The sequence below is a fragment of the Mauremys reevesii genome, linkage group 2 (assembly GCF_016161935.1).
Source record: "Mauremys reevesii isolate NIE-2019 linkage group 2, ASM1616193v1, whole genome shotgun sequence".
Classification (NCBI taxonomy): Eukaryota; Metazoa; Chordata; order Testudines; family Geoemydidae; genus Mauremys; species Mauremys reevesii.
The window spans coordinates 266,545,004-266,570,349 of NC_052624.1; the positions used below are offsets into that span (position 1 = coordinate 266,545,004).

General features: G+C 46.3%; 1 protein-coding gene and 1 long non-coding RNA gene across 2 annotated transcripts in view; one reads left to right on the forward strand and one right to left on the reverse strand.

Moving 5' to 3' along the window:
* Positions 1-4,874, reverse strand: part of LOC120398316 — a 43,650-nt gene extending 38,776 nt beyond the window's left edge. The window contains exon 1 of the long non-coding RNA XR_005594313.1: positions 4,793-4,874. This is a non-coding gene — a long non-coding RNA (uncharacterized LOC120398316). The remainder of the gene's footprint in view (positions 1-4,792) is intronic.
* Positions 4,875-16,116: 11,242 nt separating this feature from the next.
* Positions 16,117-25,258, forward strand: RNF139 (ring finger protein 139). Its single transcript, XM_039521881.1, has 2 exons — positions 16,117-16,569; positions 23,378-25,258. Exons 1-2 carry the CDS (start codon positions 16,389-16,391, stop codon positions 25,177-25,179), a joined length of 1,983 nt encoding a protein of 660 aa, XP_039377815.1. The 5' UTR covers positions 16,117-16,388; the 3' UTR covers positions 25,180-25,258.
* The last annotated feature ends 88 nt before the right edge of the window (positions 25,259-25,346 follow it).

Consider the following 25,346-nt stretch of genomic DNA (forward strand, 5'->3'; position numbering starts at 1 on the left):
TTTTAACCCGAGTGGTTATAGATAAATGAAAACTCAGCTATGTACATGGATAGCTCAAATGATTCCTTCCCATGTGCATTACCTTGGATTTGTCAATAATGAATTTAATTTGGCATTGTGCTGCATATGCATGCAGGCTCAGGTAGGGTCTTGTCATTCCCTCTGTTCAGTATGTGTAAGAGACTACTTGGGGAGATAGTGTGGGCTTTGGTGCATTCAGTAGGCAAGAGACAACCAGCTCTGTGTCAGCAATGTTGATTGGCTTTCTCAGTGTAGTCAGATTGGGACCCACAGGAAAACAGAGCTGGGTCACATTCAGCCAAGGAAAGACAGAGATGATATTAGACTGAGGGAAACCAGTAGAGAGCTTTGGGAATATCTGCCTGCTTTTTGTTAGAGAGATAGACAAGGGGGGAGGGCCTGATCTTGTAATTATATCCCAAATGGCTGCTGAATATCTGACAGCAGCAGTTGCCAAGATGGCTTTATTGTGTGTATGCAGGACCGGTGCAACCATTTAGGTGACCTAGACGGTTGCCTAGGGCACTGGGATTTGGGGGATGCCCTTTTCTTCAGCAGCGACCCGCAGCGGCCGGCTCTTCAGCCGCCCCAGTCACCGCCAGCATTTAGGCGGAGGGAGCTGGGGCAGGGGAGTGCGGGGAGGGCCGCCTGCAGCAAGTAAGGGAAGGGTGGCATGCAGGGGAACTCCCCGCCCCAGCTCACCCCTGCCCTGCCTCCTCCCCGAGCATGCCGTGGCTGCTTCACTTCTCCTGCCTCCCAGGCTTGCGGCGCCTAAGCTGATTGGTGCTGCAAGCCTGGAAGACGGGAGAAGTGAAGCAGCCACGGCGTGCTTGGGGAGGAGGTGGGGCAGGGGTGAGCTGGGGCGGGGGGGTGCCTCAGGGCGGAGGGTGGGGCGCTGCCGCAAGGGTGGGGGGGGGCAGGCGCAAGGTGGAAGTTTTGCCTAGGGCGCGAAACATCCTTGCACCAGCCCTGTGTGTGTGCTTAGCTAGAATGTTATGATCTTGTCTTTCAGATGCAGATCTCACCACAGTTACCTGTGCTTCCCCCTCCCCCACCCAGATTAGGTTATAAAACAAACCCTACAAGGAGTGATACTTGAAGGCCCCTTAGAAACTTCAACTGGTGTAGAATGTTGCCGCTCACTTATTTAGCAGTGTTTCCCACAGGGAGCAAATTAAAGATGTGCTCATGGTCAGCATCAGATTCCAGTTTGTTTCTAAGCACACTTGGAGTGACAGGCTGAAACAACACCTTCAAGTGGCTTGGTAAATTCAAGCTAACGGCCCCTAGCTTGTCAGTTCTAGATCTCTGTGCACCGACACATCATTCTTTCTTGATGCACTTTATCATAACCAAGAGACAAATAAATAATCATTCTTACTGAGCTGCATGTACAAAACTTTTGTAAGATCAAATCCATTCGGTATTTTCCTGCTTCTTCTATGTAAAATGTATTACAAATACACTTGTAAGAAACAATTCTACTTGAGAGTGGGGGTCAGGGTTTTCAGATACAGTTGTTGGAAGGTGCCAATAGATTAATATTTGCATTCCAACATTTTACTGGTTAAAAAGATGATCAATATCAATCATTTGGTAACACTCACTCATTATGGGCTAAAACATCACGAGAACCAGAACTTCTAATGACCTCTTCCACTGTGGTGTCTCTGTCCAGGTGCCAATGAAAGACAAAGGGGACTTTGGTGTCTTTCCCCACATTTTCTCTCAAAGCAAAACAGGTTCCAGTGTTCAAGATTTATCAGAAACTAAGTAAATGGGGTATGAACCTGCCTCACCAGAGTCACTGGGGAGCAGGATCAGGTCCTTAAGTTCTTTACCTACATAATCAGTGCACTACATGCATCTAGAGGGTTTTTTTTTTTGAACTGGGGGGGGGGGGCAGAAAGGGAGGACCAGGCCCCTCCCAGCCTGCCCCCCCCCACCCCCCCTCCCCCCACCCCCCCCCACCCCCCCTCCTGCCCCCACCCCCCCCTTCCTGCCCCCTCAACAATCCCCCCCATCCCCTCCCTGTCCTCCCTCCCCCCCCCCCCCCCCCCCCCACCCACCCCCACCCCCCCACCCCCCCCCCCCCCCCCCAGCCCCCCCTTCCAGGACCTCCCCCCCATCCCCCCCCCCAGCCCCCTTCCCCCCCCTTTAGGGAATGGGAAACAGGGGGGGAACAGGGAACAGGGACAGACACAGCCCAGGAGCAGCAGAGAAGCGCAAGGTTTCGGCCGGGCTGGGCTGGCCTCTCTCTGGCCGGCTCTCCCAGTGCCTCCCTCCCCTCGTCCTCCGCGCCGCTCCCGCCCTCTGCTGCGCACGCCCCAGTGCATATGTGCAGCCAGTGCAGAGTTGAGTGCAGCGAGTGCCCGCCCCGAGGTTGCGGCCTGCCCCCTGTTGTTGGGAGCCCCTTGCCTGGCACCACGCACCCTGCCCTGCACCCGCCCGCCCAGCCCAGCGCCAGCCAGCCCAGCGCAGCCAGCTGGCGGGGGCTGAGCGCGGGGAGGAGGACGAGGCGGGGGGGGGGGGGCAGGCGGGAGGGCAGGGGGGGGGGGGGGCAGGGGGCCAGGCCAGATGTGGCTCATGGATGTGTGGCTCGCTGCCCTGCCCACCTCCCGCCCCCCCCCCCCCACACCCTGACCTCACCACCCCTCTCCTCTGCCCTCCCCCTGTCCCCCCCCCTACCACACTGCCTGGAGCACTGGCTGGAGTGCTGGCGGACAGCCGCGCCAGCACTGCAGCCCAGCAGCACACAGCAGCTGTCAGGCTGGCGGGCGGCCAGCTGCTGCCCAGCGCCCCGCCGCCAGCCCGCCGCCCAGAGCATTGCGAGCGCAGCGGAGCGAGACGAGCTGGGGGGTGGGGGGGGGGGGGAGGAGGAAGGGGGGAGCTGGAGTGAGCCTCCTGGGTCAGGAGGGGGGGGCGGGACAGTCAGTCCCGGATGGATGTGCCGGCCGGCTAGTTTTTGCCACCCTGATCTAGAGTGTAAAATACTTTCATTTTCCTTAGCTATGGAAAACAATATATAAAATAGAATCATCGGGAATGTTACTATTTAGGATTTTTTTTAAATGATGTTACAATGCACTAGCAGGTCTAGTATTTTATTTACTACAAACTTCTAAAGAGCAACAAGAACCATAACAAATCCAGAAACACTGACAGTGTTAGCCCAGGATAAACTAACATTTTTATAGCTACTGCTATACTACTTTGCTATATTTTACTTTACATATACTTCACGATTTTGTATGTTTGCCCCTGGAGATCATTATTACTGGATCCTTAAAGCACTTTGCAGTGTCTTTTTTGCATTGTATAGTGTTTCCTCTGTACAAGGTAAATTCTCCTGAATCTGTTCCCTTTTTAAGTGAGCATGTTTTCCCAGACAATGGGTAAGAGATCTTCATCTCCCTTTTGAGAGAATTGTTATATAATGGGTACCTAGATGCTCTGGTGATGTCTCTTTGAAATGTGAAATAAAAATAGTTTTTTTTACACAGAAATAAATTATTACCATGTGACTTGTCAGTATTTAATAGGAATAAATTACTTTGCACACACTTTTTACTTGGTTTCAAAAGTGAAAACTAAACTCTTGGCTTGTAGTGCAGAGAAGAAGAAGATCAAAGAGTAAACAGTTTTCTGAGGTTTGTGTTTGCTAGCAGCTGAATCTTAGACACCTGCTTTTTTCTGGACAGGGGAAAAGGGAAGAGAGACGATTATTAAAATATCAAAAAGATGTCCCTAAGGCATCAGCAAACATTTACCACTACTGTTATAGTCAGTTGCTCTTCTTTTTCAAAGGAGCTTCTAGTTTGCTGTGTTTTCGTTATTTTGCTCATAAGTAGCAGATGCAGATATAAACTGTTTGTTCTTGGCAAAGACTTTACCTGTGTCTTTAATTATAATGTGAAAAATAGATACTGTAATTGTAATTTTCTTACATTAAGCCCCAAGCAGCAACTGCTCTGGTCTTTAAGTATCATTCATGCTTCTAGTATAGTGCAAAAGTCCATCTATATCGAATTGCAAAACAACAGGTGCAGGTTCAGGATATTTGAAGTCTTTACGTGCAGTACCCACTAAATGTATTTTATTGACCTTGTAGTCAGTACACGTTACAAACCTATTAACATTTTACACAGCATAACTGAGGACAGAATTTGTCCCTCTATAAGAGGCTAGATGTCATCTGCATAGTCAGTATATCAAAGCCCATACTAATAAACAGTAATACTTAGATGAATGTTTGCACATTCCTTTTTAATTGCTATCTAATGCTAGAAAATCATTCAGTGAGGGGAATAAAAAAAACCCTTGTCCTCAACTCCAATTTCCTTTCACAGTTCTCATTCATACCAGTCCAGTGAACAAAAATCCTCACTCTTACTAAAGTGAAAAACCCAGTGATAAAATAATGAGCTATTGCACAGAGCTTTTCAATGAGAAGTGTTAAATCATTTTCAAATCATTGGTTCCAAAAGACTTAAGCCTTTAGAAGGGGGAAAAAAGCTCTTTTTGAAATACAGTAAGACATCTAATTATTACATTATTTTCAAGCTGTGTACAAACTTTGATTTTTTCAGTACCCATATTTTGAGTTGAGTCTCTTAACAAATAGCAGGTGTTTATAATTCTTACATAACTTTTGTTTTTTGGATCTGACCACACAGGGAGAAGGGTCCCTAAATACATTGACATGCTTCTCAGGAATTTGTAGCTAGAAACAGGAATACAACCACAAAGTTTTCCCCCCATTTTTCTTTACCTTTAAGAATGTGGATTTTGCAGAATCCTGTCATTTTATAATGTGTAATCTGAGTGCTGACCTTTCGGCAACTCTGTTGCTCTTTGGGTGTAGGGCCCATTATAGCACCTGAGCAATAGAAGTAGTCATCATGAGTCAGCTGTTTCCCCCCAACAGCTGATGTAGATGTGGCAGTTTCATAAGGCCCACAAATCTGACTTCAGTAGGTGACAAGGTGTAGAGGGCTTGGTTTGAGAAGTGTGTGGTTGTACCAGGGCATTCTTTAATATGCAAATTTGAGTGTTTTGAGCTCCAGCAAATGTTTCTTGTTTATGTCCAGTTTATTTGTGTTCATTTTGTTAAGCCAGCTGCAGCTCAAGCAAACTGTTGCAGTCCATACTTGATGCTTTTCATTTATACAACACCTCTCACCGACAAGCTCAAACCCTGCTGGTTGAAAAATGTAGAAAAAGTGTAGTGAACAATTTTTGAAAATTTTCAAGAATTTTGACCAATCGATGAGCTGACTATAAAACAATAAAAATCATTTGTAAAAAAATTTACAACATTTTTGCACAATTCATTTTGTCAAAATTTTAAAAATCCTCAGCTGGCTCTAATCTCAAAGTACTTTTCAAACACTAATTAATTTTCAGAATGCAATTTGGCAGGTAATTATTATATCCAATCTATATAGCAAGAAACTAAGGCTCAGATTCACAAGGGAATTTAGGTGCTTAAGGTCCAGTCTTCAGCCCTAAATCCCAGGATTAGCCCCACTCCTTCTAAATGCAGTAGGCACCTAAACTCAGTTTAGCACCTAAGATTTCAGGGAAAATTTCCCCAGGTGCCTGTGTTTCTGCCTCTGAGCATGTGCACTGCTGCCTCCCTCAGGGTCTATCTCCCATATAAGTGCCAGAGCTAGTCATGAATCAGGGGAAGATAGGTATTCAACTGCCAAAGTATTCTGCAGGGTCTGATCCAATAGGTATGCTCAGCTAGTGGATCGGGTCCAGTTCAGAATCTAGCCAGAAATAGAAACCAGTTTATAACTTTAGCCCAATAGCTAGAACATTCACCTGAGATGTGGGAGACCTAGGTTCAATTCTCCCCCTCCCCTGCCAGAGAGGAAGAAAGGATTTGAAGAGGGATCTCTTCCCTACTAGGTGGGTGTACTGAGCCATGGGATATTCTGATATGGGGGTTCCCTCAACCTCTCGTGTTCAAGCTCTTGAATAAATAATGAAAGAGTGATTGGAACAGAGAGAGTGGTTCCCAGGGTCTCCTACTGCTGAGTAGGTGCCTTTATCACTGAACTACACTCATTCTCATGTTTCAGAGTGGTAGCTGTGTTCGTCTGTATCAGCAAAAACAATGAGGGGTGCTTGTGGCACCTTAGAGACCAACACATTTATTTGGGCATAAGCTTTTGTGGGCTAAAACCCACTTCATCAGATGCATGGAGTGAAAAATACAGAAAGTGGTGCTCACACTCCTTTTCACCCAATGACTAGTAAGTATTTATCCACAGTGGAACAGTCACTTCATGTATACAACCCCATTGACTTCAGTGAGGTTCCAAACCAGAGTAACTGAGCGGAATTTGGTTCATTATTCCAAATGATCATCACTACATTTGGGAGCACAAAATGTAAATATGCAATGGATGGTATCTTTACTCATACTATATGCTTGCTAATAATCAAGCTTAGAAAGTTTTTAAAAATAACAGCAGCAATGTTAAACACTGGGCCAGATTTTCAGAAGCATATGTACAAAAATTTGTATACTCATTTGATCTGACCCACTTTAGACCTTACACCTGATGGATACACACAAGTTGGAGTTGCTTTACACACAATACCCAACACACATATATGCACATGCACCTGATGGTACTTATGTGCCTAAATTAGTTTGTGTAAATGTCTGTAAACATGCATATGTATTTCAAACAAGAATTATTTGGAGTAAGTTCTCTGGCCTCTGTTTCTCAGCAGGTCAGACTAGATGATCACAGTGGTCCCTTCTGGCCTTGAATCTATGAATCACTGCGAATCTAGACCACTGTGTTTAACGCTTAACTCAGTGGTCCCCAAACTTTTTATGTCACGGCTCCCTGCTTATTCGTAATGTAATCTGTCTGTCCCCAGCCCCCTGGGGACTGACACTGGAGCTGTGGCTGGGGCCGGGAGCTGCAGCTGAGAGCAGGAGCTGCAGTCAGGAGCGGAGCCAAAGCCGGGGCCTCGGCTGGGGGCAGGGCCTGAGCTGGAGTGGAGCTGGGGGCAGAGGGGGCTGGGTGGTGCTCCCTTCCCACCCATCCCCTTGGGGGCTGGCCCAGGCCCCACCACCGAGCATTCCTCCACATGCACCCCCCTAAAGGGGTATGTGTCACAGTTTGGGGACCGTTGGCTTAACTCCTTTAAAGCAACATGAAATAGCAATATAAACTCCTCTCAAGCAAGCTGTTCTGCAAAGGTGAGGAACCCAACTGTAGTTAATGGGGCCCCATGCAGGCCAAGCGGTCCTTCTGCATGGAAGACTTTGCAGCTGAAAGTTAATTTAAATTATACCCCATACGGATAAACATTTTCAATATATCTAATTCAGAATGATCAGGTATATACACGTTGCTCTCCTTTCCTCCTCAAAAATGATTAGTATTGATTTATTTCAAATACTTCATCTCAAGCCTGTATTGCTCTCTATTTTTATTTCAAATTGAACAATATTATCAATATTATTATAGGCATCAGCCATTTTCAAGAATGAGGACATTAAAAAGTACACATTTCTCATTATGAAACAAAAAAACAAAACCTACAACTTAATTTGGCATGGAAATAGTTCCAGGGTTGCAGATATGCCTATCAGTATCTAGTGGAAATTAGTTGTGAATTGTCAAAGATAAGTTTTGTCCATTTTATTAATTGTTCTTTCTGAATGTTTATTGGATTTGTAATGCAATCCTTAGCAATCTGCCAATGTTCTATTGGTTCTGTTAATGTGGACATAGCTTAGGCATAGGCAAGTTTGTATGCAATGCTGTAGGGCCTGACCTGTCTCCTAGCCCTGGTCTACTCTATGAGTTTAGGTCGAATTTAGCAGCATTACATCAATTTAACTCTGCACCCATCCACACGACAAAGCCGTTTTTTTCTACTTAAAGGGCTCTTAAAATCGATTTCTGTACTCCTCCCACGATGAGGGGATTAGTGGTAAAATCGACCTTGCCCGGTTGAATTTGGGGTAGTGTGGTCGCAATTTGACGGTATTGGACTCCGGGAGTGCTCCATTGTGACTGCTCTGGACAGCGCTCTCAACTCAGATGCACTGGCCAGGTAGACAGGAAAAGGCCCGTGAATTTTTGAATCTCATTTCCTGTTTGGCCAGTGTGGCAATCTGCAGATAAGTGCAGATCTCATCAGCAGAAGTGACCATGATGGAGTTCCAGAATCTCAAAAGAGCTCCAGCATGGACCAAACAGGAGGTACGGGATCTGATTGCTGTATGGGGAGATGAATCCGTGCTATCAGAACTCCGTTCCAAAAGAAGAAATGCCCAAACATTTGAAAAAATCTCCAAGGGCATGAAGGACAGAGGCTATAACAGGGACCCACAGCAGTGCCCTGTGAAACTTAAGGAGCTGAGGCAAGCCTACCAAAAAACCAAAGAGGCAAACGACCGCTCCGGGTCAGAGCCCCAAACATGCCGCTTCTATGATGAGCTGCATGCCATTCTAGGAGGTGCAGCCACCACTACCCCAACCCTGTGCTTTGACTCTGTCAATGGAGTAGCGCGCAACAGGGATGCGGGTTTTGGGGACAAGGAAGAAGAGGAGGAGGAGGTTGAAGGCAGCTCACAGCAAGCAAGCAGAGAAACCGTTTTCCCCGACAGCCAGGAACTGTTTCTCACCCTGGACCTGGAGCCAGTACCCCCTGAACCCACCCAAAGCTGACTCCTGGACCCGCCAGGTGGAGAAGGGACTTCTGGTGAATGTACCTGTGTAAATATTATACATGGTTTAAAACCAAGCATGTTTAATGATTAATTTGCCCTGGCATAGCGAAAAGGCAATGAGCTGCTGCTGTGTAGCAATTGCAGTACCACGTCTGCCAGCATCCAGGAGACATATGGTGACGGTGAGCTGAGCGGGCTCCATGCTTGCTGTGCTATGGCTTCTGCATGGCTAACCCAGGAAAAAAGGTGAGAAACGATTGTCTGCTGTTGCTTTTGGGGGGGGGCGGGGGGGGTGATGACATCTATCCAGAACCACCCGCGACAATGTTTTTGACCCATCAGGCATTGGGATCTCAACCCAGAATTCCAATGGGCGGCAGAGACTGCGGGAACTGTGGGATAGCTACCCACAGTGCAATGCTCCAGAAGTCGACGCTAGCCTCAGTACTATGGACGCACTCTGCTGAATTAATGGTCTAAATGGTGACACATATAATCAAGTGTATAAAATTGATTTCTAAAAAATTTACTTCTATAAATTCCACCTAATTTTGTAGTGTAGACATACCCTTAGAAAAGATGTATTGGGAAAGGAGACATGGTTCCAAAGGAGTACTGCCTTCTTCCATCTGATATAGAAAGGTGTGCAGAGAATAAGACAAGAGCTTCTGCATTATTGATTACACATAAAAATAGGAAATTCCATGCAACACCTCCCCCACCCCCAACATTAAAAGAACATTGACACTTGAAGGTGAATGACTCACTCATAAGTCAGGAAATGACAACGCTAAATTTGCCTGTATCTAAGCGAGGTTAGACAATATGGGGGTAAAAATGCTGGCACCTATGAGAAATTTTATTAAAAAGGACAGTGCAGAGACAGCCTGAAGTGCAAACTACATACAATTTCTTGTGAGCAAATAAGATAGCTGAGCTAGTAAAAACAGAAAAACATCAACACTGGTGTGCTGGGAGAGATGGCAGTCTTTATAATTGTGTGTTGAAACAAACTGAAACCATTCCTGCCTTAGATTCAGTTTCAGGATTGTTCGAGATCCATTGCTATTAAAATCAAACACACACATTTCGTTTGTTTAAAAATGGATTCCTTATTTTTAAAAAGCCGCTTTGTGGGTTGGGGAATTTTTCTATATGTAACTTCTGAATAATGGCATATGAGTTTCATATACATATATAGGATGTCACATTTTTGATATGTGCTATCTGTGTGGAGTGTATTATGTGAAATGGGTCATACTGCCATATTAATTTTAGTAATGAATGGGGATTTGTGTAACTTTAGTATATGTGGATGAATTGTGGCATGAGGAGATGTTCTGTTTAACTTCAGTACTAGTGGTTAGTGCTGGGTGTATGTGAGAGAGGGTGGCTACGGGATGTGGTGGATTTTCTGAGGGGGTGTTTGCTGTGTACGTGAGTGAGTATGCTCGGATGCAATGGGGTTGGTGTGTGTGTAGAGGCACTGTGATCATTGTTAGGGATATATGTGAGTGGGATTGTGGTGGGTTTGGGTTGTGTCAGGGGCCCAGTGGGAGTTTGGGGTGAGGGTGTGGGCATGAGAGCATTCTAGGGCCTTCTCTACACTATAGTTTTGTTGGCAATAGGCAGCTTTTGTTGCCAAAATAGTGGATGTGTACACACTACAATGCGACTTTTGGTGGCAAAAATGCCCTGTTTTGGCAACAAAATAAAACCACCCCGATGAGAGACATAAGGCTTTGTGCACAAAAGTTATGTCGACAAAGTGCCAGTGTAGACACCACGCTTGATTTTATTGCTTTAATTCGCCTCCAGGAGGTATCCCACAATACCCATCCTGACCGCTCTGGTCAGCAATTTAAACTCTGCTGCCCTGCAATCAGGTAAACAACCATCTGCCTCTTGCCCTTTAAAGCCCTGGGAATTTTTGAAATTCCATTTCCTGTTTGCTCGTCATGGAGAGGTCTCATCACATCTTCCCAGGTGACCATGGTGGCTTCATGCAGCAAACGTTCTCCTGCTGCGGAGCTGCTGTATCTGCTCAGTATTTAGGGAGAAGAGTCTGTGCAATCCCAGCTGTACTTCAGCCATAGGAATTTTGATACTTGTGCGAGGCTTGTGCGAAAAGGGCTATGATCAGGACAATCTACAGTGCAAGGGAGGCAAACCTGCACTCTGGTGCTGCACCCAAGACCTGCCAGTTCTACAAGGAGCGGGATGCGATTCTTGGTGGTGACTCCAGTGAGAGAGTGATTGTAATATTACCAGAGGGGTATTTTGCTGAAATGTTTCAATGCTGTGCGTGAACTTAACAATCATGTTTCTGTGCATTGTTTCTTGTGCTTCTGCAGATGTGGTCTTGAGGGACACCCCACACACACCAGCAAAGTGTCTCCGCCAGATAAGAAAGGGCCCAAGACAGAGCAAAGAAGACGTTCTGGGAGCAGGGCCAGATTAACTCTCCTGTAGGCCCAGAGCTATTAGATTTTGTGGGGCCCCGGTATACAAGTATTTTTCCTGGGAGGGAGTTTGGTGCAGGAAGGGGATGGGGCAGGGGATTGGGGTGCAGGAAGGGGTGCGGGGTCTGGGAGGGAGTTTGGGTGCAGGAGGGCATTCTGATCTGTGACAGGGGGTTGGTGTGGAGGAGGGGGTGCGAGGTGCAGGCTCCGGCTGGGAGGCACTTACCACAAGCAGCTCCTGGCTGGCGGCGCAGCAGGGCTCAGGTTACCTTCCTGTCTGCCATAGCCCAACGCCACTCCTGGAAGCAACCGGCTGCTAGCACATCTCTGCGCGCCCCTTGGGAGGAGGGGGGCAGCAGGTCTCCATACACTGCCCGCGCCCACAAGCGCTGCTCCCAGCCAATGCTGGGGGTGGGAGCAGCGTGCGGCGCCACCTCCCCCCCACCCCATCACGGGCTGCAGAGATGTGCCAGCAGCGACCTGCTTCCGGGAGCAGCGTGGAGCTATGTCAGGCAGGCAGCCTGCCTGAGAGCCCCTTTTAGCGGCCTGGAGATCACTGCCTGTGATTTATTTTTGCAGAGCCCTGAGCTGCAACCCCTAAAGCCCCTGCCTTAATCCAGCCCTCTCTGGGAGGTAATGCAGTTCTCCAGTGCAGAGAAAGGGGAAAGCAGGGAGTGGAGGGAAGCCAAAAGGCAGGACAGAAAAGAAAATCAGGAGTTGGTTAAGAATGCTCCTGTGTGGATGATTAAAATCATGGAGGAGCAAACACAGATGCTGAAGTCCTTAATAATGCTGCAGACTGAGCAGATGTGTGCACGCCCTCCCCTGCAGCTTTCAGAACTCTTTTCCGTGCCCTCCCATCCCCGCCCCAACTCTACCTGCACATTCCTTTCTGCTTTCTGGAAGTTCTCAGTTTCCTGTTCACTCCACCCCCTCGGACAGCTTTCAAAATGATAGCTGGACGTACACACAGCTCTGAAAATCTGCTCTTCCCTGGTACTACATTTCCCACCAACTCTGTGTGTGTGTGTGTGTGTGTGTGTGTGTGTGTGTGTGTGTGTGTGTTGTTTTTTCTGAAATAATAGCAACATTTTTGAACAATAACTAATCTTTATTTGCGTCTTACAAATTGAGATAGCAGGCACTACCAAGACATACACAGGCAGTTTAATCAGTTGCTGACTTGACTTAAGGCCCAAAATTTCACAATTTCTTCCTTGAATTACCCTGCTCCGGGCCCCTCTGATAGCCCTGGTATCTGGCTGCTCAAAATCAGCAGCCAGGCGGTCTGCCTCAGCACTCCACCCCTGAGCAAACCTTTCACCCTTAGCTTCACAAATATTATGCAACATACAACATGCGACTATGACCATGGGTATATTATCCTCATTGAAGTCTAACCTGCCATAAAGACATTGCCAGCGCACCTTTAATCTGCCAAAGGCACATTCCACGGTCATCCAGCACCTACTCAGCCTGTTATTGAACCGCTTCTTACTGCTATCCAATTTTCCTGTGTATTTCAATTTTCATGAGCCATGGTTGTAAGAGGTACGCCGTGTCTCACAGGATCACTGTGGGCATTTCAACATTCCCAACTATAATCATCTTGTCTGGAAAGAAAGTCCCCGCTTGCAGCTTTCTATACAAGCCTTCATGCACCTTCCTGGACCACCCCAAATTGATGTCAGCGAATTGCCCATGGTGATCCAGAAGCGCCTGCAACACCATGCAGAAGTACCTCATCCTATTGATGTACTCTGTTGCAAGGTCGTCTGGTGCCAAAAGCCATCCACTATTTCATGCACATTTCCCAGAGTAACGGTACTTCATGTCAGGATGCAATTAAGTGTCCCGAACACTTGCATTAACGCAGACTCAATGGTTGACTTCCCAGCTCCAAACTGATTTGCGACCGACCGGTAGCAGTGTGGAGTCACAAGCTTCCACACTGCAATTGCCACACGCTTCTCTACCGATAGGACAGCTCTCATTCTAGTGTCCTTGTGCCGCAGTGCTGGGGTGAGCTCCGCACACAGTTCCAGGAAGGTGGCTTTCCACATCCAAAAGCTCTGTAGCCACTGCTTGTCATCCCAGACCTGCATGACAGTACGATTCCACCATTCAGTGCTCATTTCCTAAGCCCAAAAGCGATGGTCCGCTGTGTGCAGCTGTTCTGAGAATGCCAAAAGAAATCTAAAGTTGCTCCTATCCATATCACACACCATGTCAGGCAACTGCGAGTCTTGTTCAGTTAGGAACTTCATGATTAACTGCACTGCCATCCATGATGTGTTAATGACAATTATCAGAGCATAGGAGAGCCGTGTGGGATCCATCCCTTCACACAAAGATGCCAGGGTGCACAGCAAACAAGGGTCGTTGAAAAATGCCGTGAAAGAAGGCCAGAAGCCCATGGAACGCTGGCAAGGAACACAATACATCATGGGACATTGAACCTGATCCCAAGATGCGCGCTGATCTGCTCCGCATTCCCACTAGACCTAGCGGCAGGTGTCAAGCTGCACTGTGGGATAGGTACTCACAGTGCATTGCTCACACTGTGGATGATAGTGCCCCAACCATGGATGCAGTCTGCCAATAGAGGGAGCAAGTGCGAACTTGCAATACCAATTTTTATTATAGCGCTTTTTGAGTGTCAACATAACTTTTGTCAACAAAACTCTACAGTGTAGACAAGGCCTAGATGCACAAGTTTGGCTGCAGTGGGGTTTCAACATGTGTGTTTGTGTATAGGTGAGGTTTGGGGGGCATATGAGGGAGTTGCAAAGGGGGCTTAAAGTGTGTGTGTGAGGGAGACTGTAACTGGGTTTGTGGAGATTTTAGAGGGGCTGCACCGGGATTTTGAGATGTGTGAGAGGGAGGTTGCAATGAGGTTTGTGGGGATTATGGAGGAGGCTGCAGGGGGGATTTGAGGTATGTGATGGGTGCAGTAGGTAGGTGTGACAGGGGGTTGCAGTGAGGTTTGCAGGGGCGATATGGAGCAGCAGTGGCATCTGAGAGGTCTGAGGGGCATTAGGAGGTGCGAGGGGGCAGCAGTGGGGTTTGTGGGTGTTATGAGGGTTGCAGCAGGGTTTGGGGCAATTTAAAGTTTAAAGTGTGTGAGGAGGAGCAGTAGGTAGAGTAGCAGTAGGATATGTTGGTGGCTATAGGACAGCAGTGGGGCTTATAGGGGGCCATGGGGTGGCAATGGGGTTTGCAGGGGACTATGGGGTGACAGTGCAGTGTGAGAGGGGTTGCAGTGATGGACTATGGGTGGCAGTAGGGTGTGAGGGGGATTACAGTGACAAGCTATGGGCAGCAGTAGGGTGTGAGGGGGGTTACAGTGATGGGCTATGGGTCGGCAATGCGCTGTGGGTTGTGTGTGAAGAGGCAGCAGTAGGGTGTGATGGGGAGTTATGGGGCAGCAGTGCAGTGTGTGAGGAGGTGAGGTGGCAGTAGGGTGTGAAGGGGGCTATGGAGCAGCAGTGCAGTGTGAAGGGGGCTGAGGTGGCAGTAGGGTGTGGGGGGCTATGGGGCAGCAGTGTAATGTGGGGGTGCGGGCAGCAGTAGTGTGTGAGGGAGGCTATGGGGCAGCAGTGCAGTGTGAGGAAGGTGAGGTGGCAGTAGGGTGTGAGGGGGCTATGGGGTAGCAGTGCAGTGTGAAGGGGATGGGGGCAGCAGTATAGTGTGAAGAGGTTCTATGGAGCACAGTGCAGTGAGGGGTGGGGGCAGCAGTGGGGTGTGAGGAGGGCTATAGGGCAGCAGTGCAGAGTGAAGGGGTGGGGGCAGCAGTGGGGTGTGAGGAGGGCTATAGGGCAGCAGTGTAGTGTAGTGTGAAAGGGATGGGGGCAGCACTGGGGGCTGAGGAGGGCTATAGGGCAGCAGTGCAGAGTGAAGGGGTGGGGGCGGCAATGGGGTGTGAGGAGGGCTATAGGGCAGCAGTGCAGAGTGAAGGGGTGGAGGCGGCAGTGGGGAGTGAGGAGGGCTATAGGGCAGCAGTGCAGAGTGAAGGGGTGGAGGCGGCAGTGGGGAGTGAGGAGGGCTATAGGGCAGCAGTGCAGAGTGAAGGGGTGGGCGCGGCAGTGGGGTGTGGCGGGCTATAGGGCAGCAGTGCAGAGTGAAGGGGTGGGAGCGGCAGTGGGGGGTGAGGAGGGCTATAGGGCAGCAGTGCAGAGTGAAGGGGTGGGGGCGGCAGTGGGGTGTGAGGAGGGCTATAGGGCAGCAGTGCAGAGTGAAGGGGTGGGAGCGGCAGTGGGGGCTGAGGAGGGCTATAGGGCAGCAGTGCAGAGTGAAGGGGTGGCGGCGGCAGTGGGGAGTGAGGAGGGCTATAGGGCAGCAGTGCAGAGTGAAGGGGTGGGGCGGCAGTGGGGTGTGAGGAGGGCTATAGGGCAGCAGTGTGAAAGGGCTGGGGGCAGGGGCAGCAGTGCAGAGTGAAGGCGGCAGTGGGGGTGAGGAGGGCTATAGGGCAGCAGTGCAGAGTGAAGGGTGAGGAGGGCTATAGGGCAGCAGTGCAGAGTGAAGGGTGGGGCGGCAGTGGGGTGTGAGGAGGGCTATAGGGCAGCAGTGAAGACAGAGTGGAAGGGCTGGGGGCCGCCGTGGGGGTGAGGGTGGCTATAGGGCAGCAGTGCAGAGGGACGGGGAGGGGCAGCAGTGGGGTGTGTGGAGGGCTATAGGGCTGCAGTGCAGTGTGAAGGGGTGGGGGCGGCAGTGGGGTGGGTGGCGGGCTATAGGGCAGCAGTGCAGTGTCTGAGGGGGAGCTATAGAGGCAGTGCAGTGTGAGGGGTGGGGGCAGCAATGGGGGGCTATGGGGGGGGCAGTGTAGTGTGAAAGGGATGGGGACAGCAGTGGGGGCTGAGGAGGGCAGCAGTGCAGAGTGAGGGCCGGGTTCATGTTACGGCAGGAAGAGGGGCGGCCGTGCGGGGGCCGGGGAGCTCCTGGCGGGAACACTCCCGGACCCACCGGCAGCAGCAGCCCGCCCGGTGTGGAAGCCGGGGGCGGGGCCGCGCATTGTGACGGCGCCGTGTCCCCGCCTCTCCCTAGGGCGGTGCGGGCGGCCGCAGGCCGAGGCCCGAGCGCGAAAGGAACATGGAGGCGGCCGCACTGCGGGGGGCCTGGCCCGTCCGGGAGGCGGGAGCCGGACTATAGCGAGGTCCTTGGGCCAGAGACCGGTACGAGGCGGCGGGTCCCGGGGGATGGCGGCCCCTGGCCCCCCGCAGCTGCCGGGGCTGCGGCTGGGCCCGCGGCTCCGAACCGGGCTGGAAGTTGCGCTGCGGGTGCCCAGCCTCTTCCTCATCGACGCCATCTTCAACTCGTACCCCCTGCTGGGGGGCTCCCTGTCCGCCGGGCTCCTGGGCGTGCTGCTGCGGCTGCTGGGTGAGAGACCCCTCCCCCTCCCCCTCCCCGTGCGCCGGGCTCCTGGGGGTGCTGCTGGGGGAGAGACCCCTCCCCCTCCCCGTGCGCCGGGCTCCTGGGGGTGCTGCTGGGGGAGAGACCCCTCCCCCTCCCCGTGCGCCGGGCTCCTGGGGGTGCTGCTGGGTGAGAGACCCCCCCTCCCCGTGCGCCGGGCTCCTGGGGGTGCTGCTGGGTGAGACCCTCCCCGTGCGCCGGGCTCCTGGGGGTGCTGCTGGGGGGGAGACCTCTCCCCCTCCCTGTGCGCCGGGCTCCTGGGGGTGCTGCTGGGGGAGACCTCTTCCTCTCTCCATTCTCTTTCCTATCCCACCTCGGCTCCTGGAGGCATTGCCGCGGCGGGCTGGGTATCCCCTGGGCCCCGAGATACCTGCATTTCTCATTCCCTTCCCAGTTATCCGCCGCCCTCCTTGCTGGAGGCTGCCTTCCTCCCCACTCCCAGGTCAGCCCAGTCACCCTCCTGCCCCTGTCTCCTTGTGGCTGCTGCTCTCCCCATAACTCTTCTCGGTGTCTCATGCCCCTTCCCTGCTGCCTTCTGTCTCCTCCTAACCCCTCTATATCTAGGGCCCTTCCCCTGAGCGCCTCCTGCCTCCCCATTTCTTCTTCTTTCTGTCTCACTACCAGCTGATCTTGTGTTCTCCAGTCTCTAGTTTCTGTTCTGTTTCGCTACCGCTCCTTTTTACCTGCACTGAGCAGAGATGTCTGCACTTCCCTCCTCTCCTGCTGCTGGTCTCACTTCATTGAGCTCATAGTGCTTCACTCTTTTTTTTTTTATTCTCCACTCACCCTTTTCTTCCTTCTGCTTCAGCATCTCTCCCTCCTAACAGCAGCAGGTTGAGAGCTTATCCCTTCTGCTACATATTTCCTAACTGAATTAAACTGAAGGGCTCTCTTCTCCTCTTTCCTCATTCTCTGGCTTTCTGCGCGCGGCTCCTAACCTGCCCTCAAATGAGATATTTTTGCCCCTCAGTAACAATTTGAGAACTCGTGAAAATTTTAAAATTCCATATAAGTGTTAGGAATTATGATTGTAACTTTATCTGGCTAACAAGGCCTGCTAGTGATGCTGAAGATAATATCTTCAGTGTCTCTAAAATAGATTACACAATGGGAATGGGTCTTCTGCCATGTGACCATTTTGCATTACTATCTATTTCTCTTTCGAGTTTTTCTTTTTCTCCACATTTGACATTGTGTAATGTTCTGTGTAGTCTGGAGATTTTCCACAGTCCTTTGCTTGGTGTCCTTACACCTATACACCTAAAAAAAACAACAGTCAGAAGTGTGATATGCTTTGTTGAAACATACTGCAAAGTCTTTGAGTGTAATAGAATCATAGAAGTGTGGGACTGGAATGGACCTCAAGAGGTCATCTAGTGCAGTCCCCTGCAGTCAAAGCAGGACTACATAACTAGACCATTCCTGACAGGTGTTCCTAACCTGCTCTTAAAAACCTTCAATGACATTGATTCCACAGCTTCCCTAGGAAATTTGTTCCAGGGCTTAACCACCCTGACAGGAAATTTTTCCTAATGTCAAACCTAAACCTCCCTTGCTGCAATTTAAGCCCATTACTTCTTTTCTTATCTTCAAAGGTTAACTAGAACAATTTTTCACCCTCATCCTTGTAACAACCTTTTATGTACTTGAAAACTGTTATCATGTCTCCCCTCAGTCTTCTCTTCTTCAGACTAAACAGTTTTTTCAATCTTATAGCTTATAAAGTGCATGAAAAAGAATCCCCAGATGGGAGGGTTACCCTCATAAGAGTGAAACTTGATAGGAGTCATGGTTGATATTGGGTAATTTTTCATTGTTTTCCTGGGTGTGATGGTTAGGCGCTATAATATATTTATATTACAGTAGTGTCCCGTAAACAGAACTAGGGTACTATTGTAGTAAGCATGGTACAAATGCAGTTCCCACCTGTATAGAGTTTGCCATCCCAAAAGACAGGAGAGAGGCAGAAGGTGGGGAAAAGGAACACAAAATACAATGAGAAGGAGAATGAGGTTGAGTAGCTGAGGAATTGTGGTGTTAAAGGGGTGGAAGAGAGATAAAAGGCAACCAACAGCAATACAGCAGATAAAAGGGGAGAGTGTAAATTTTAGTGATAAAATAGAAATTTTTTTACAATTACAAATCTTTTCAGAGTTGAGTAAATGATGCTGTCCAGAGGCTGCAAAGGCCTCTCTTGGCTGCTGCTGCTCATGTGAAGAATTGGGTAGGCTACGTGGCTCAGTGCCTAGGTGGGTTCTTTGGATTCTAGTATGCAGGCTAGAAAGCCTTCACTTGCCCACTGTGCACCACCACTTGCCCACCAGTTGCAGCTGGTGTTGGTGGTTTTGGAGAAGGAGCCCTTCTTGTTCCTGCTTTTCTGTATGTCGGGAGAAAGGGAAGGGGATAAATGGTCCCTGTGCTTTAGAAAGATCTCTCTTTGTCTTGCGGGACTGGAAGGCCCTGACTTACTCCTTCTGTTCCCTGAGCTGGTGTGGGTACTACCTCAAACTGATAAATTAATTATTATTTTTTAAAGTGATACTTCTAAATGTCTCATTGAAACACCTTTCAAAGTCCTGCATCATATGAGGCAGATGCTTTAGAAAGTGCTTTGAAATTAATCCCACATAAATGAGACTTGGTGCATTTGTTATTGGATGATCTCTGTTAAGTGTGTAATGATATGATTAAGGCAATCTTCAGAATGGTGTCTGTATGATAGATTTTTGGAGAGGGTAATCATTTTTTTTTCTCTCCATGGAAAGTTTTGGAAGTTTCATTGCTTGAGGCACTTAAAAATTAAACTGGTTGCAGCACTTGATATACTGTAGGAACAATCCTGCACTGATATAAACACATTTCCTACCCAAAAGTGATGTTGACCACTTTTAATTGGAGAACCTCCTTAAGATATTGATATCTTTCATATTGATCAGTAATGAAGTGACTGTTTCTCCCTATATTTTTTTCTCTTCCCTACCCCCAAATAAGAAAAGATAGCTGTTACAGTCTACATTCGCAATCAGAAACAGCTTTATTAAGACATACTTGAGACAGTATTTTGTCAACTAGCTATATTCTGAATACTTGAAGACTGTTCATTTTGCAGCTGACAGATGTGTTACTGAGATCAACATAAACAGAAATATTATTTGACTCTGAAATACCATAGATTATGCCATATTGAAATAATGGAAGAATTTTGTTGGTAAAACTCCAACATGTAGGCAGTGATTGTCTGGACTGATTCTACTTTTAACTAGTTGACTTTTTAAAAAATAGCTAAGTTAGGGTATTTATCCTATGGATCGGAGGAAAGGTTGTCTCCCAATGAAATTTCATTGATACTTTTGGAGAGTGCTGTTGAATAGTTTTGAAACTCTATTTCAGATAGTATACCTTGTTTTGAGAAGAATGAATGGAATACTGTACAACAGGGGTAGGCAACCTATGGCATGGGTTCCGAAGGCGGCACGCGAGCTGATTTTCAGTGGTACTCACACTGCCCAGGTCCTGGCCACCAGTCTGGGGGGCTCTGCATTTTAATTTAATTTTAAATGAAGCTTCTTAAACATTTAAAAACCCTTACTTCTCCACATACTATTTATTTTCTAACTCTTTAATCAGCCACTGAACTGTCTTTGCACCCCCAACTCTATCCACCTCAAGCTCAATCTGCACTTAGAAAGCAACATCACCAGTGAACCTGTCAAATCAGCACACCCCAAAGAGGAGATATTGCTTTCTGAAGTGACAATTAAATGCATTAAACACACTTCTGCATTGACCCCAGAAGTGATTTTAATGCTTAAAGAAAACTGGGAGCCAAAGGAGATGGTGAAAGGAGAGTGTGTAACTAGGGACACAAAGTGAGAGGTTAAGCAGAAAGGTTAGAAAAAGATTGCAGATTGTTTTAGGACTCCATTCTGCCCTGACTTCCCCTAATCCCAGTTGAAGCCAATGTGGTTACTTACATAGGAAGTAAATCAGGGCAGAACTGAATACAAAAATTTAAATGGCAGCAACAGGATTCCATAATGTACCATAATTGTACAGCAGGGGTCGGCAACCTTTCAGAAGTGGTATGCCGAGTCTTCATTTATTCACTCTAATTTAAGGTTTTGCATGCCAGTAATACATTTTAATGTTTTTAGAAGGTCTCTTTCTACAAGTCTATAATATATAACTAAACTATTGTTGTATGAAAAGTAAGTAATAGTTCCTTCTAATATAGCTCTTCTGGGTACCACATTACCAGAAAGATATTGACAAATTGCAGGGAGTGCAGTTGAGAATAGAAACAAGGGAATTAGAGGTATTGATTACAATACAAGGGAAGATACAAATGACACTATTAGTAATGTCATCCTAATGTTGAGATAATTGTTTGTTTTTTACTATTTGTAAGTCTTTGTTCTCAGAGGATTTAGAGCATTGTGCAACAATCAATTTAAAATATTTTCAGAAAGCAACTGGGTTCTGTCCTTATATAAAACACATGAACCAAGTATGATATATTTGGATTTTCCAAATGAAGTTGCTAGCAACTCACAATATTAGTCAAAATTTATCCAAACTGGTTAGGATGTGAAGACTGTTGCATGGATAGAAGGGCCATGAACTAGTGAGGTATCACAGAGACAAGTGAGATATCCCATTGTATATAACATTTTCATTAATGACTTGGAGGTGGTTGTTGAGGTGATAAATGGCACACTAATAAAATTCATAGATAATACTAAAGAAGGAAGCATTGGAAGGACAGAGACTGCAAATATATGTTATAGAGATTAGAACCCTGGCCTAAGAAAAAAACGAGATTAAACATGGAAAAATGCAAGTTTTTAACTCTGGGGCAAAAGAAATCACAAATTCTGTATGAGGGGAAAAGGTGGCAAACAGATATGCTGAGACCTGAAATTGACAGACAACCATTTCAGTATGAGTTTGCACTGTGATATGGCAGGCAAAGACCAATACGATTTTGTGATGCATGTACAAAAGCGTCATGTTACAAAACAAGGAGGTAGTAGTTCCTCTCTGTATGACTTTGTTCAGTTCTGGACACTTTATTACAAGAGAGAGAGATAAATTAGAGGGAGTTCAAAGAAAATCAATAAAAGTAAATCTGTACACTTATTAAAAAAAAGATTAAATGACACAGGATGAGGCATAACAATTCAAAAATATCTGAATAGTATAAACATCAAATTATTTAGGGTAGTACAAGGATGTATATGTAGGAGTTACAAGATGAAATTAATAAACATTTTATCTGAAAACTTCCTGACAATCTACTAAGCTGTGGAACCGAATCCTAAAATTCCCTCCGTAATGCAGGAAAACTAAATCTATCTAAACTGAGAAAACAAACTTTAAAATGTGCTATGGGGAATGGCCTACAGTGACTAGTATCCATTCTATTTCCCAATTAGGTGTAATTTCTGAGATTGTCTCCCGGCTTGTAAGGGCAGTCAGTACGTTTTTGGTTTCTCTAGACCAGTGTTGCTCAGCCAGTGGGTTGTAACCCCCAGCAGCGTCATGAAAGGAAATGGGTTGGGGAGGTGGGGGTGTCACAGTCTAAAAGAAAATCTTGCTGCCCTATTCCCTGCAGACCCTTACCCTTCAAATCAAGTATTCCCTACCAATCTCTCAACACACAAAAATATATGTTTATCATTGTTAAGAGTAAAAATGTTAGATTGCAAGATTTGACTTTGAATAAGTGGTCACCAACCTCAAAAGGTTGAAACATGCTGCCTCAAGCAAATGGAGCAGATTGTTTTGTCATTTGAGTCAAAATTAGCAATTAGAAATATGTAAAAAAAATTGTAGGTTTTACCCTAGGTTTTCAGCAACTTGCTACAGATCTGGATAGGAATATGATATCCTGTATGAAAATGAATGTGCACAGTTGTATTCTTGGTTTTCTTTTAATATCACACTTCTTATATTACAAAAATAATTGGTTTCCTATTGTCAAACTAAAAAGTTAAATGAATTGGACACTAGATTATTTTAGGAGGTTGTAATAGCTTGACTTTTTTAGAACGATGATTGAAGTGAACACCTCAAAACAGCAGCAATTTAAGAATGTCTGAAGGTTTCAAAATATATCCTGATAGCAACACTTTACTTATATTCTCTAAGTTTTAAAAATAATTAAAAAAAAAAGTTAGTGGAAGGCTCTGGATTAATTGTCCTAGAGACTAAAGTCCTCTATAGATTCACAGTACTTGAAGAGTTCAGGCATTGGCAATTCAGTGCTTTAGTCAAAAATAAGTTATTTGACTCAATATGGGTGTAGCTGACTGGAAATTTAGTGGTGTGTGATACAGAGAAAGTCAGACTACATGAACTAATGTCCCTTCAGGTCTTCAAATCTATGAATCTCCCTGCATTGTGCCTCAACACTGATCTGGAAGGAGCCCACTCTACCGAGATGGGGAAAGTAGTTAAGTCTTCATATTGAAATTGCAAAAAAAGACAGACAGTTGTGGTGGTGTCTTACTGTTTTTGCTTAATTGGTCTGGGATGCTCACGTTTTGTGTGTATTAAAGGCAAGTTAAGTAGACATGTACCCTGGTGCCTCTTGCACAGAAAAAGCTAAAGTTTAACAGTAGCTCTATTCACAAATGTTTTTTATAGAAAAGTTTAAAGGTAAATAAAAGCGTTGAAGCTAAAAACTCTGAACTGTGTATCATGAGAGTTAATAGGTAAAATGTGTGTGTCTAATTTCTGCTGAAAACTAAATGATTTTGTTCTGTTTTTTTAGGGGTCTTTGTATCCAGTGTTGTTCTGGTCTTGCAACAGCGAGCACTTTTCAAGTTTTATATGATCAGCTCGGCATTTCTGCTAGCTGCAACCTCAGTGTTGGTGAATTATTATGCTTCTTTGCACATAAACTTCTACAGTGCCTACTACACAGCAGCTTTTGGAATTCAGTTCCTCCCTCATAAAGGACCTTCACTATGGATGGCACTTTCTATCCTTCAGCTTACCTTTGGGATTGGATATGTTACATTGTTAAACGTGCAGTCCATATACTCCCAACTAATCATACTGGATATACTGATTCCTATAATAGGCTTGATCATTGAATTACCTTTAAATGTCAGACAGATTTTAGTTTTTATTTCAGGTCTAATTCTGACATTATATACCACAATCAATTTAGTTATGAAAATTAAATGGTTCTATTATTCCACACGATACGTTTATCTCCTTTTAAGGCATATGTATCGCATTTATGGATTACAGCTATTGATGGAAGATACGTGGAAAAGGATTCGTTTTCCAGCTGTACTGCGTGTGTTCTGGCTAACGAGACTTACAGCACAAGCAGTTGTGTTAACTTATGTTGTCAAGATGGCAGAAACTAATACAGAAGAGAAGTTCTACTTGATTTCTTGGGAAAATTGTTGGGAACTAGTTTGCAGTCTTATAATAAGTGGGTGTGATTCTACTTTAACTGTCTTAGGCATGAGTGCTGTAATTTCTTCAATTGCCCATTATTTGGGACTGGGTATTTTGGCTTTTATTGGATCAACTGATGAAGATGACAAGAGGCTTGGTTTTGTAGCACCTGTTTTATTTTTTATTTTGGCTCTGCAGACTGGCTTAAGTGGTCTAAAGCCAGAAGAGAGACTAGTTCGCCTAAGTCGAAACATGTGCCTTTTGTTAACTGCAGTCCTGCATTTTATCCATGGAATGACAGACCCTGTACTAATGTCTCTCAGTGCCTCCCATGTGTCGTCATTTCGCAGACACTTCCCTGTACTTCTTGTTTCAGCTTGCCTTTTTATTCTTCCAGTTCTGCTCAGTTATATCCTTTGGCACCACTATGCATTAAATACATGGCTTTTTGCAGTTACAGCATTTTGTGTGGAACTTTGCCTAAAAGTAATTGTTTCTATCACTGTTTATGTACTATTCATGATTGATGGCTACTATAATGTCCTATGGGAAAAGCTTGATGATTATGTCTACTATGTTCGTTCAACAGGCAATATTATTGAGTTTATATTTGGTGTAATCATGTTTGGAAATGGAGCTTATACCATGGTATTTGAATCAGGAAGTAAGATTCGGGCTTGCATGATGTGTCTACATGCTTATTTCAACATCTACTTGCAAGCCAAGAATGGCTGGAAAACTTTTATAAATCGCAGGACAGCTGTTAAGAAAATAAACTCACTTCCTGAAGTAAAAGGAAGTCGGTTACATGAAATAGATGATGTATGTGCAATCTGCTACCATGAGTTTACTGCATCTGCTCGTATTACTCCATGCAATCATTACTTTCATGCACTTTGCCTTCGGAAATGGCTCTATATTCAAGACACTTGTCCAATGTGCCATCAAAAAGTATATATTGAAGAAAAGGAAAATGCCAATATCTCTAACAATGGGTTTGTTGCACCTAATGAAAATCCTGTAGACGTTGCAGAAGAAGCTGCTGAAGCTGCACATGAAATAAATGAAGATAATGACAGTACTGATAGTGATGATGACGACTGTGTGGCAGATCACCACAATGAGACTCTTAATGTTGATTCTGACTCCCTGGGTGACTAAAATCACTGAGGTATTTGTTTAAAATGGAGTTCAGCAACAGAATAAAAGTTTCACTTCATCATTGTATACTTAAGCACAACAGTGGTATCTAAGTGTTGTCTGTGAATGGTTGTCATTTACTCTGGTGTGCTACTGTAAATATACCACTAATTATTTCTGGTCTCTTT